Raw genomic sequence first — 13,045 nt, forward strand, 5'->3', positions numbered from 1 at the left:
CTCTCCCGGGGGGGGGGGCATTGGTCTTTCCTGCATTGTCGTCGAGAGCCAGTGATCATACCAAATACTGATTGATCGTCCATTTCCTACTGCCCAGCTCAGATTTTCTAGCAGTAGATCGCGTCCAATCAGGATGCTCCTCCATCCATGAGACATTGTAGACGAGGCCGTAGCTGCTAGAATATGTTACCGTTCGGACAGTACTTTCCCGTAAGAGTTTTACATAGTAGGCTGTCAGGTTTCTGGAGCATTCTCCATCCAGTTTTGGCCGGCAAAGCATAATTGAACTTTTGGAAATCTCGGAGACCCAGACCACCAACAGACTTTGGCTTTGCAATTTTTTCCCATGAAACCCAAGCCATTTTCCTCTGATTTTTATTGTTGTTCCACCAAAATCGAGTCACGACTGATTGAATTCTTTTACAAAGGGAGACTGGTAGTTTAAAGCACGTCATAGAGTATGACGAAATGGGAGAACACTCTGCAGCATCAAAAGCTTCCCAGCAGACGAAAGAAACTTAACAGACCAGCTTCGGGCTTTTTTGCTGTATTTTGTCAATGATAGAAGAGAACAAATCTCGATTTCGACGTGCAAATTTCTCCAGGAGTCCTAGATACTTTCCAACCCCTCCCTCCTTATGAATTTGCAGCTCAGCCTTCATCATGGCTTTTAACTCTGAGGGTATTTTACGAGAAAACGTGATGGCCAACTTTTCCGTGGTTATAGCCTGACCGGAAGCTTCCTCATAATGCCTCGATATGGTCTTGAGCGCTTTGCAATTCTCTTTGTTTGCATGAAGGAAGAACATTGTATCGTCCGCAAATAGAAGACGGGAAACCCGAGGACATCATCTCGCCACCTTTAGCCCTTGGAGGGCTTCTTTTTGTTGTGCTCTATTGCATAAACCGAGAGGGTTTCACTACACATGATGAATATGTAAGGAGAGAGGGGATCGCCTTGGCGAATTCCTCTGCTCGTTACTACCTTCTCTCTAGGCAACCCATTGATGAGGAAGGAGTATGTAACAGTAGAGATACATTGAATAATCGCTCTTATCAACTCACGGTGGAATCCCAACTGAAGTAACACGGGGGAGATAAAATCCCACTCGAGACGGTCGTATGCCTTGCTCATGTCCGTCTTAACTGCCATTGCACATCGTTGCTCCGCTTTAGAGGTTTCAAATAATGAAGCACCTCATGCGTGATGAGCACATTGTCCCCAATTGCTCGCCCTGATACAAAGGTGGACTGGTTTCCGATATAAGTTTCTCCATCAAAGGTTGGAATCTGCGGCTTATTAGCTTGGAGTAGATCTTGTAATAGACATTACACAGCGCAATAGGTCTATAATCTGAAACTTTCTGCAGCTTAGTGATCTTCGGAATGAGGAGGATATTAGTGTCATTGACATTTTCCGGTAGCGGATTCCCGCTAAAGAAGCCCTGAACCTCTTTGACAATATCTGGCCCGATACTGTCCCAGTGGATATGGAAAAAGCCTGCCGAAATCCATCCGGACCCAGGGCTTTATCCGCATTGATGGAAAAGGCCGCCTCCTTGATCTCGCGATCCGACGAGATACTGATAAGCTGTAAGTTTTCCTCCTCCGAGATGATTAGGTGAAGTGCTCGATTTACCGCCTCCTCTCTTTCACCAGGAACGGACGAGAAAAGGTTCCGAAAGTATTCACTGATAACTTGCACTATCTCATCCTCCTTATGCACCAGCTGCCCATTTTCTTTCTCCAGAAATGAAAATGCATTTATTCATTTCCTCGTCTTTATTATAGCATGAAAATAGCCAGTATTTTGGTCTCCAAGCTTCAACCACAGAAAACGACTGTGTTGCTTCCAGTACTCCTCTTCGGAAAGGTAGGCTCCACTCAGTTGTTTTGAGATATCTTGTATTAAACTTCTATCGTTGGCCGGACTTGACAACGCATCATTGAGCTCCTTCTTCTTCTTTTCTATAAGCTTCATGCTATTCCGCTGCTGGGTACGGTTCCACACAGATATTGCGGCTTCAGGCGCTAGCGAGCTTCTCAGTGACAGAAGCATTCTGATCGCCTAGCCAGGCTTCAGTAATTACCTTTTTTGCCTTCTCATCTTTACACAACCTTCTATCATATCTGAAGATGCCTCTTTCTCCTTTTCCCTCCTTTATCAAAAAAGGTTAATAGTGGCATATGGTCTGATCTTTCAAAGCCAAGGTACTGGCATCGGGCTGTAGGGAATCATTCCGCCAATAACGTGTTTGCCGCTGCCCTATCCAGCCTGCATCGGACAATATGATCAGCTCTTTGTCCTCTCCATGATAGGGGGTCGTTTGAATGTTGCAAGTGAAATAGGTCTCCCTCCGGGAAGAACTTGTGCATGTCCTCGAAAGAACCCTCTTGTCGGACCGTTCCTCCATCCTTTTCTTCACCACACAGTATGTCATTTAGGTCGCCGGTGACAAACCATGGTGCTTCTCTTTCAACCGCGAGGGATAGTAACTGATTCCATAAAAGTTTCCTATGGTTCTTGTCCGGATTCCCATATACAAAAGAAGAATATAACTTTTTTTCCTTTAAGTTCAATCAGAGTGTCTATTACATTCGAATTTGAGTCTAGAATTTGGAGATTGAGTTCTTGCTTCCAAAAAAAGTCCTAAGCCGCCTGCTCTGTGGCCTGTGGGGGGAACCAGATGGTTACATTCAAATCGCAAGTGCTTCAGTTTCTTGAGGACAAAGTCGTTAGACTTTTTAGATTCCATGATGAAGATGATATCCGGATCAAACTTCTTAGATATCTCTCCCAATCTTCGAACTGTCCAAGGATTCCCCAGACCTTGGCAGTTCCAGCTTGCTATGGCTAAGGAACGGGGTTGGATTGGATTCGAAAATCCATCCTACGCCTCGATGATTTTGGGATCAAGTTGCAGATAGGAAAATTGTCGGAATTGGTGCTAGGATCATCGTGTGGAATCCCAGCACAAGACGATTCACCCTTCCTTCTGGTTCCTTTAGCAGTTTTCGTCATGCACTCGGGCTCTATCTGGAGCTTTTTCCTGCAGTATGGTGTTTTAGTTTGTTGCACCTTCCTCTTCCTAGAGCTAGCTCCTGGAAGCAGCATAGCAGGACTCCCATTTGTTACTCTTTTGCCCGGAGGTCTTCCAGGTTTTCTCTTCTGAGTCTGTTGCGGGGCAATAACGGCATTAGTCTCAACATTTATGCTATCTTCTGCCAGTGGGCCTAGCCGACATGAGACATGCAGTCTCGCAGCCAAGTCTCTATTAGCGGAAGGATCAACATTCAGTTTGGGGCTTTCTTCTTGGTTCAGAGGACCTAGTCGATCTGCAATCGTTACTCTCTCAATTGATGTAGGCAGAGGGCCAGTAAGAACACCCTGAGAATCAGAGCGTGCAAGAGAAGCCCTTACGATCTGCGCCGCAGATTTTTCAACTTGCCCTTTAGCTTCAGCTTGTCTTACTCTTTCTCGGCGAGCTGCACTCTCCGAGAGATCAGCACAATTAGCGTATAGAGCCATGAAATCTCGTACTTCACTTAGAGCTACAGTCATCACCTCTTGGGGGAGCTCGCTCGCTTTTGTCATCCAGGGAATCCCTTGTTCATTTAAGGTATGAAGATCTTTTGATACAGCTCTATTCTGAGAATCGTATTCTCTGCGGAACGGGGAAACAGCTTCTGCCTCTCTACTTAAACGATGTTGCTGAGGGTTGCTTTTGGGTGATGAAGATGAGTGGGACATCCCACAGTAATTTCTATGCATCTCTCGGTGGTGATGACCATTCTGCGTGAAGACTGATCCTCACTTCAACGAGTGTAGTCTCTGTTGTACTTTTCTTTAGGGTGCTATTCATGCCTGCTAGTGGGTATATTCATGCGGTATGATTCAGAGTAATCTTCTCGAGTTGCAGAAAAGTTAGGTCGTTGGTGTTGACGGCTTCTTGAGATTAGTCTAGGAGGATCCTCTCAACGAGGGGGAGATCTCCTTGCATTCGCCATAACATTGCGGTTCTCCGAGCATTGTACTCTTTGTTGTTATCCGAATCTTTGTCTCTCATAGATTCCTGAAAGCCAACAAGGCTTTCTTCTCATGCTTGGCTTCCAAGCAATCTATAATCTCACAATCCAGCCTGTTACATTTGCTACAATGTCTTTCCAACGTTTCATAGAGCAAAGTAGCAGTGACCTCATCTCCATTAGGATACTCAATAATGGTTGTTTTGATCAAGGGAAGCCTCTCATTAACATGAACTCTCATTCTGATGATTAGTGGAGTTATCTCAGCAGTTTCATAGGTGCCTATATCGTTTCCAATACTGCAAGCTGCTTCTTCTGACCACGGATGGACTGGAATACCTTGGACTGTTATCCAGAAAGGAATCATTGAAGGAAAGGTTGGGAAGATTGTAGGTAACCATCTTTCAAGGATAATCATCCATCTTGCATAGTGGTAAGGCTGCTTCGCTAGCACTGTTAAAAGATTCGATTCCAGTTCAAACTGAAACTGGAACAAACAAGAGCCCAAATCTGAGCCTATTGGTGGGACATCTGCCTTCCAATGGTCGATGAAGAAGGTAATGAGTGACCAAAATTTTTGGATAGAGGGCTTTGTCACCTTCCCTATGAGCGTAAGAGAGTGTTTTTGAGCAGGTCTGAGTTATCTGGTTTAGAGAGGCGAACTCTTGCAGTTCGAGGCGCAGGGTGGTGTTCCAGAGCCACCGCTTTTCGTTTTTCCGCATAGGATAATCTTCTATGCATTCTGGGGATCTTTCTTTGCAACAAGGGATTCAAATAGCACTGTAAAAAGTGGAGGATTCTTGGAGAGAATAACCTAGTTCAGTAGTCACTGATAAACCTTTTTGGATGAAACTATCCAGAAATGAGAAAGACTAGTGGTCCTTAGAGTTTGAGATGGCTTCTAAGTCGAACAGTCATCGGTTCGTCGTCGAGATGCTTCATGGTAGGCTTTGCAGTTCGATACTCCGGTGAGAAGGTGCGGTGCAGGCGGTCCCTCTACATAAGTGCGCGTAGAATGCAAAATGGGCTCTGCCATCCGAGTAGTTCTAAACTTACAATAGAGTCAAAATGTCACGAGACTTGATTTGCTTCAATGCTAGGATCAAGTTTTCCCAAATTTGCTTTCTGACTTATTTGTTAAGAGAGTAATTCCTCCTTAACACCCAAAAAAAAGAAGTAATTCCTCTTCTTAGTGTTCGAATGGAAGGGTGGGACAAAGACAGATCTCCCGCACAAGCAGTTCTCCCACACTTAAGTTACCATTCATCTTTTTCTGTTTTTAAAAGCAGTTCGAGCGGGAGATCTGCATGTAGTTCAATATTTTTGTCTTTTCGTGGAAAAGGCGGGAGATCTGCATGCTGATCTCACCCGCTAACATTTGGTGGTGTTGATCTGCTTTTTTTTTTCTTCTTTTTTGGTCAATAAATAATTTTGTTACAAACACTTAACTTAAAATATATTTATCTGATTTTATAAATAATGTACGATGATCAGCTCAAACTATATAGCTCACATTAATATTATTTTTTGTCATTTTAAAATTATAAACATGATGTCCAATCGCCGACAAAACACAACATTTTGTAAAGAAGAAGATATAAATCTTCCTACATTCACGGATAAGTAATTAATAATTATTTATGTTTTATAATAGTTAATATATAGGTAAATGATTGAAATTTTGTAAATCTATTGAGAGAAGACAATTTTAAATGGACTCTTAATCGAGAACGATTATTTATTGAGTTGTACGATCAACTATTTTTATGACCAATTGCCGTTTTAAAGATTCTAGTAGAATGTTTCGCGGTGATAAGTTCAACCAAGAGTTTAATATTAGCGTAACTTTCCGGTTCTCCAAAGAAAAACTCGATCAACTAGAATGAAAATAGAAGAAGTATAACTATCTTATGAAAAATTCTACGGGCATTTCGGTCGATTCTACAAGATTTGAGATATTTTGTTTTGATATGTTGGTGTAGTTTTTATTGTTTTAATATATAATTTACAGTTTTGAATTGCTTTTGTCATTCATAATTTATAATAAATTATTTTATCTGCTTGATCTGTATTTCTCCTGCATGATCCACTTGTTCTGCACTTGTCCTGCTTGATCTGCACTTGTTTCGATTGATCTGCATGATCAACTTGATCTGCTACGCTTGAACTGCTTTTACCATTCATACCCTTAATAGAGTCAAATTGACTCTATTTCATCAAAATATATTTCACCCTCATATAATAAAAGTAAAACGATTAGAAAATAAAACAAAGAAGTTAAGAGAGCTTCTGGAGAGGATTGAATGAGTCAGTTGTTTGTGTGGAAAATTTGGAGATAGCGTGGCACAATTTATTGGTAAGATTCAGATAGCGGATTTTGACGAGTTACTCACAAGACCTTGTTAGTCATGGCTCCACTAAGGAGTTTTTCGTCCTTAAAAGAGAACCAGCAGTGAAGCACACATAAACCCATTACTTACAACACAGACTCAAAAAAAAAAAAAAAAAAAAAGAGAGATGATGATGACTGGAAGCCATTGTTATTGCTTTCTTGGTATTATCACCTTTTATTTCTGTTTCTTAATCCATACTCTTGCTTCTCCTAAGCTCCACTTTTGCCGCCCCCACCAAAGGGATGCTCTTTTGGAATTCAAAGACGAGTTTCCAACTGCTGATTCAAGCTTAAGTTCGTGGAACAAAAGCAGTGATTGCTGTCTTTGGAAGGGTGTCACATGTGCTGATAAATCGGGTCAGGTGATATCACTCGACATTCCTGACACTTCTCTCAACTCCTCTTTAAAAACTAGCAGTAGCCTGTTCAAACTCCAATATCTCCTTCACCTAAACCTTATGGATTGTAACCTACAAGGAGAGATTCCTTCTTCACTAGGAAAGCTTTCTCGGCTCACACTTCTTGATCTTGATTATAATGACTTGGTAGGTGAGATTCCTTCTTCATTAGGAAACCTTTCTAGCCTCGCATTTCTTGACCTCTCATATAATAAATTGGTAGGGGAGATCCCAGATTCAATAGGCAATTTAATCCAGCTAACATACCTTAGCCTTGGGTTTAATGGCCTCACAGGAGAGATTCCATATTCACTAGGGAATCTCTCTCGTCTCTCAAATCTCAAACTCGAGTCCAATCATTTTACTGGTGAAGTTCCATCTTCCATTGGAAACCTCAGTGAACTAAGACTCATGTGGCTTGGTGGAAATATATTAAGTGGAAACTTTCCTATCTCATTTGCTAATTTAAAAAAGCTTTCTGATCTTAGTCTCTATTCTAATAACTTCTCATCCACGCTTCCATCTAACATGACTGGACTCCACAGCTTAAAGTATTTTGATGTCACCACGAACTCATTTTCCGGGCCTTTCCCTAAGTCCTTGTTCTCAATTCCTTCGTTGGAAACTGTTTTCCTGGCTGAAAACCAATTCACAGGACCTGTAGAGTTTGCGGATACATCTTCATCATCTAAGCTTCAGTCAATATACCTAGGTGGTAATAGATTTGAAGGCCCAATCCCAGAATCCATATCCAAGTTTCTCAACCTCGAAGAGTTACATCTTCAACACAACAACTTCGGTGGCCCGATCCCTAGTTCTATCTCAAAGATAGCCAACCTCCATTATCTTGATATTTCCAACAACATGTTGGAAGGTGAAGTACCAGGTTGGTTATGGAGATTGGCGACTGTGATGCTTTCTCACAATTATTTCAGCAGCTTTGAAAACTCTTCACAAGATACAGTGATCCAGCAGTTGGATCTAAATTCAAACTCGTTCCGAGGACCATTTCCCCATTGGATCTGTAATCTTAGGTGGTTACGCCTTTTAGATTTGTCCAACAATCTCTTCGACGGCTCGATTCCTCCATGTTTAAAGAATCTCACTGGCTCTATTACTGAGCTAATTCTGGAGAACAACAACTTCAGTGGAAATCTTCCAGATGTATTTACCAATGCTACTAACTTACGGTCCCTCGAAATTAGTCGCAACCAGCTTGAGGGAAAGCTTCCAAAGTCCTTGATCAACTGCAAAGCTCTAAAACTTGTGAATGTGGAAAGCAACGGAATTAGTGACGAGTTTCCATCTTGGTTGGGATCTTTGCCGTCCTTACATGTTCTAATCCTGAGATCAAACCACTTTTATGGGCCGTTGTATCGCCGCCACTTGTCTGTTGGGTTTCAGAGTCTAAGAGTCATCGATATTTCACATAATGACTTCAATGGAACTATCCCACCTAACTATTTTTCTAACTGGCGCGAGATGACCACAGTGACCGAAGAAATGAATGAGGACATGGTTGATTCGAATTATTCCACCACTTATTTTCACTCCATGGAAATGGTGCTTAAAGGAGTAGATACAAGTTTTGAGCGGATTGAAAAAGACTTCAGAGCTATTGACTTTTCTGGAAACAAGATCTCTGGTAAAATCCCTGAATCCATTGGTCTCTTGAAGGAATTGCGTCTTCTCAACTTTTCAGGTAACATGTTCACAAGCGAAATCCCACGAGTCTTTACAAATTTGACAAATCTCGAGGCATTGGACCTCTCGCATAATAAACTGTCTGGTCAGATCCCTCAAGATCTTGGCAACCTCACCTTTCTTTCATACATGAACTTCTCTCATAACCTTCTCCAAGGTCCAGTGCCCCGAGGCACACAGTTTCAGAGACAGAAATGTTCTTCATTCCTCGACAACCCCAAACTCTTCGGTCTCGAAGAAATCTGTGGAGAGCCCCATATTCTGTATCCTCCATCAAAACAAACCGAGGAACAGTCAGAGTCAGACGAACCAATGTTCAGCTGGATTGCTGCTTCAGTTGCCTATGTACCTGGTGTCTTTTGTGGATTGGTGATCGGTTATATCTTCATTTCACATAATCATGGGTGGTTCACTGAAAAGTTTGGTTGAATGAGTCACTGTAATTGCTCGTTAACCTCATCTCTTGAAGTATCTCTAATAAGCATATGATGCTCAACGTCTTGTCTCTGTTTGTATTTTTCTATATAATGTTTTTGTAGTAAACCCTTTTGTTCGTACTTGATGGCATATATAAAACTTGGTCTTGTTATCTTAAATACAGAACTTACTATATCCAGTTGTGTTTCACTGGTTGTACAAACTTACAACCTCTTTTTTTTTTTTCACATTTCCCCCCAACACTTGCTTCCCCCACAAGTCAATCATACTAACCTTGCCATAACGTTTCAGATTTCGGAAAGAGAAATGGTAGACTCCTTCCGTATAGACAAGACACATCAACAAAACAAAGATCATTTGTGACATAGAACATGTTTTTGTTCGTAAAATTCATCAATGCATGTCTTTGTTGGTATGGTTATCAATGCGACCAATAGTTGTAGTTCGTGTAGCTAACACAATGAATAAGTCAATATTCATGTAGAAAATTTCAAGGCAACTGGCATAATTCGTTTATGATAGACGGATGGGAACGTGAACCAACTGAATTAAATGAGTCGACGCAAAACTAGCCAAGTCAAGCCAACACCAAACAGTTTCTTCTTCTTCTTCTTCTTCTCAAGGAGATCCAGTGTGAAGCATTCAACATAACACATTACTTACAGTTACAACAGAAACATAAACATAATGATTCGAAACCATTGTTATTGCATTTTTGGTATCACTACCATCTATTTCTCCCTCCTAATCCACATTCTTGGCTCTCCCACGCTCCCACTTTGTCCCCAAGACCAGAGGGAGGCTCTCTTGGAACTCAAAGACGAGTTTCAAATTGGTGAGCTAGACACTAATCCATTGAATGTAAGAGCGTGATTGTTGTTTTTGGAAGGGTGTCACGTGTGATGATAAATCTGGCCAGGTGATTTCACTCAACCTTGTTGATACCTTTCTCAACAGCTCTTTCAAAACTAACAGCAGCCTTTTCAGACTCCAATATCTTCGTCACCTAAAACTTAGTTACTGCAACATTCAAGGGGATATTCCTTCTTCACTAGGAAACCTTTCTCGCCTCACACTTATTGACCTTTCTCATAATGGTCTGGTAGGTGAGATTCCAGCTTCAATAGGCAATCTAAAGCGGCTAAGACATGTTGAACTTGGGGCTAACACTCTCATAGGAGCAATCCCAAGTTCATTAGGCAAACTAAACCAGCTTAGATACCTTAGCCTTGCGGAAAATGAGCTCACAGGAGAGATTCCTTCTTGCCTCTTAGAACTTAAGGCTTTCGATTAATCATTTGGTAGGTCAAGTTCCGGCTTCCATTGGAAACCTTAACGATCTACAAATCATATCACTTAGCCAAAACACTTTAACTGGTAGTTTTCCTATTTTATTCGGCAATTTAACTAAGCTTTATCATATTAGTCTCCGCTCTAATAACTTCACATCCACGCTTCCATCTGACATGAGTGTATACCATAATTTGGAGCATTTTGATGTTGCTGCAAATGTTAGAGATAATCTTGAAGTTAACTTGGGAACCAAGTTAAACTAATCCTACTCGAGTTATGTCTAGGTTAGGAAGTCCTAATGAGTTTAGGAACTTTAGATCTCTATATAAGAAGATGCTGAGATGTGGCATGAACTTGTGAGTTTAGAGATTGTGTGTGAGAGATTAAGGTTTTGAGATATTTTCCTTAAGATTAATAAAGCGAGTTATACTTTATTAAGCGTTCTTATACAATCGTTAAGCTCAATATTTGGTATCAGAGCCAAAATATCAAATCAGTTTTTACAACGATCGACAGCCATGGGAGACATCACCACCACGACTACGACGAAGAAGGATGGAGGAGGAACATCTTCAATCAAGTGCCCGATGCTAAACAAAACTAACTATACGGTATGGGCTATACGAATGAAGATCTTACTCAAGGTTCACAAGGTTTGGGATATTGTGGAGAATGAAGCGCAAGAGAGCGAGAAAAACGATATGGCAATAGCCTTGGTGTTTCAATCTATTCCGGAAGCTCTCATTCTCCAAGTAGGCGAGCTAGATACTGCAAAAAAGGTTTGGGATGCAATCAAGGCACGTTACATAGGAGCAGATAGGGTTAGAGAGGCACGGCTACAAACCCTAATGTCAGATTTTGACAGATTGAAGATGAAAGAAACAGAGAAAATCAATGACTTCGTTGGCAAGTTATCAGAGATATCTTCAAAGTCGGCGGCTTTAGGAGAAACGATGGATGAGTCGAAGCTTGTAAAGAAGTTTCTTCAGAGCCTTCCACGAAAGAAGTACATACATATTGTTGCTTCACTCGAGCAAGTCTTAGACGTAAAGACCACTAGCTTTGAAGATATCATAGGGCGTTTAAAGGCATATGATGAACGAGTTTGTGAAGATGATGATGATAATCAAGAGACTCAAGGGAAACTTATGTATGCCAATATGGAAACTCAATCTCAGCGTGATTATCATGGTGATTACCGAGGGAGAAGTCGTGGAAACAGATTTTATGGCAGAGGAAGAGGCCGAGGCAGAACATATTGGGGAGATTTGTCCAAAATTACATGTTTTAGATGTGATAAAACTGGACACTTCGCTTCTTCCTGTCCGGATCGACTACTAAAATTACAAGAAACAACTGAGAATAAAGAGGATGAGACACAAGAGGCAGACGGTTTGATGATGCACGAGATCGTATATCTGAACGAAAAAAACGTGAGGCCAAAAGAGTTTGAGTCAGGCAATGATGGAGATCGTATCTGGTATCTAGATAACGGTGCAAGCAATCATATGACTGGAAACCGAAGCTATTTCAACACACTTGATGAAACAATTACATGTAAAGTACACTTCGGTGACGATTCAAGGATTGACATCAAAGGCAAAGGAGACATTCTTTTCATTAGCCAAAACAAAGAGAAGAATATTCTAGCTGATGTATACTTCATACCGGATTTGAAGAGCAACATTATCAGTCTTGGGCAAGCTACGGAAGCTGGATGCGATGTAATAATGAAAGAAAAATTTCTCACACTTCATGATAAAGATGGGAACATGATCGTAAAGGCAATAAGATCGAGGAATCGAATTTACAAAGTATTAATGGAGATAGATGAAGCTAAATGCCTGCAACTACGAGTACAAGACGATTTCACGCAGTGGCATTCGAGGTTAGGGCACGTTGGAGTCGACACCTTGAAAGCTATGATAGGGAAAGAGCTGGTTATAGGAATACTTAAGCTAAAAGTCGAGAAAGAGACCTGCGAATCATGCTTGATGGGGAAACAAACAAGGCAAACTTTCCCAAAGGCAACCTCGTACCGAGCCGAAAAACTACTTGAACTTGTTCACGGTGACTTGTGTGGTCCTATCACACCACCAACTGCAGGAGAAAATCGCTATGTATCCGTTCTTATAGATGATCATTCGCGTTATATGTGGTCCATACTCTTGAAGACGAAGGGTGAAGCTTTCAAAAAATTTATACGTTTCAAAGCAATAGTTGAGCATGAGACGAGATTATCGATCAAGGTCTTCAGAACCGACAGAGGTGGAGAGTTTACAAGCTCAGAGTTCAACCAGTTCTGTGAGATATCAGGCATACAAAGGCATTTAACTTCTCCATACACGCCACAACAGAACGGTGTCGTGGAGAGGCGAAATCGAACTTTAATGGGGATGACGAGAAGTATTCTTAAGCACATGGAATTGCCAAATTACCTTTGGGGAGAAGCAGTAAGACACTCTACCTGTAACACCCCCGAACCGTCCTAGGCATAGGTCAACCCACCGGCCAACAATCAAACAAGAACATGACCGACGGACGACCCACACCAAGGGTTGGAGATGAAAGGCCAACCGGCCAGCCAACAATCAAACAAGAACATGACTGACCGTCCAACCCAACACCATGGTCCGGAAGCGCTACGTGACGGGTTAGGGACGATCCGGCCAGAGTCACAAAATTTACTCCACGACCTCGACCAGTTCGTCCACTAACACGTCCCGCTGCGTCAAGGCACAAGGCTTGGCAACCCGTACCTAGAGTTAGCGTTTTCCGTTAGATCGAGGCCTAA

The 13,045-nt window shown here is 41.7% G+C and overlaps 2 protein-coding genes and 1 pseudogene across 3 annotated transcripts; 2 read left to right on the forward strand and 1 right to left on the reverse strand.

The window, feature by feature from the left end:
* Positions 1-4,063: 4,063 nt before the first annotated feature.
* LOC106323667 (uncharacterized protein At4g02000-like) lies at positions 4,064-4,748 on the reverse strand. Its single transcript, XM_013761754.1, has 2 exons — positions 4,625-4,748; positions 4,064-4,479 (listed from the first exon to the last, which is right to left on the reverse strand). Exons 1-2 carry the CDS (start codon positions 4,746-4,748, stop codon positions 4,064-4,066), a joined length of 540 nt encoding a protein of 179 aa, XP_013617208.1.
* Positions 4,749-6,543: 1,795 nt separating this feature from the next.
* LOC106326303 (receptor-like protein 12) lies at positions 6,544-8,949 on the forward strand. 2 transcript variants are annotated; one of them, XM_013764316.1, is made up of 2 exons: positions 6,550-6,929; positions 7,002-8,949. In XM_013764316.1, the coding sequence occupies exons 1-2, from the start codon at positions 6,550-6,552 to the stop codon at positions 8,947-8,949; spliced, it is 2,328 nt and encodes a 775-aa protein (XP_013619770.1). The 2 variants fall into 2 exon arrangements, with proteins under 2 accessions (XP_013619769.1, XP_013619770.1); XM_013764315.1 differs by having other exon boundaries at positions 6,544-8,949.
* Positions 8,950-9,645: 696 nt separating this feature from the next.
* LOC106323668 overlaps positions 9,646-13,045 on the forward strand; it is a 9,437-nt pseudogene continuing 6,037 nt past the window's right edge.

The sequence above is a fragment of the Brassica oleracea genome, chromosome C2 (assembly GCF_000695525.1).
Source record: "Brassica oleracea var. oleracea cultivar TO1000 chromosome C2, BOL, whole genome shotgun sequence".
Lineage (NCBI taxonomy): Eukaryota > Viridiplantae > Streptophyta > Magnoliopsida > Brassicales > Brassicaceae > Brassica > Brassica oleracea.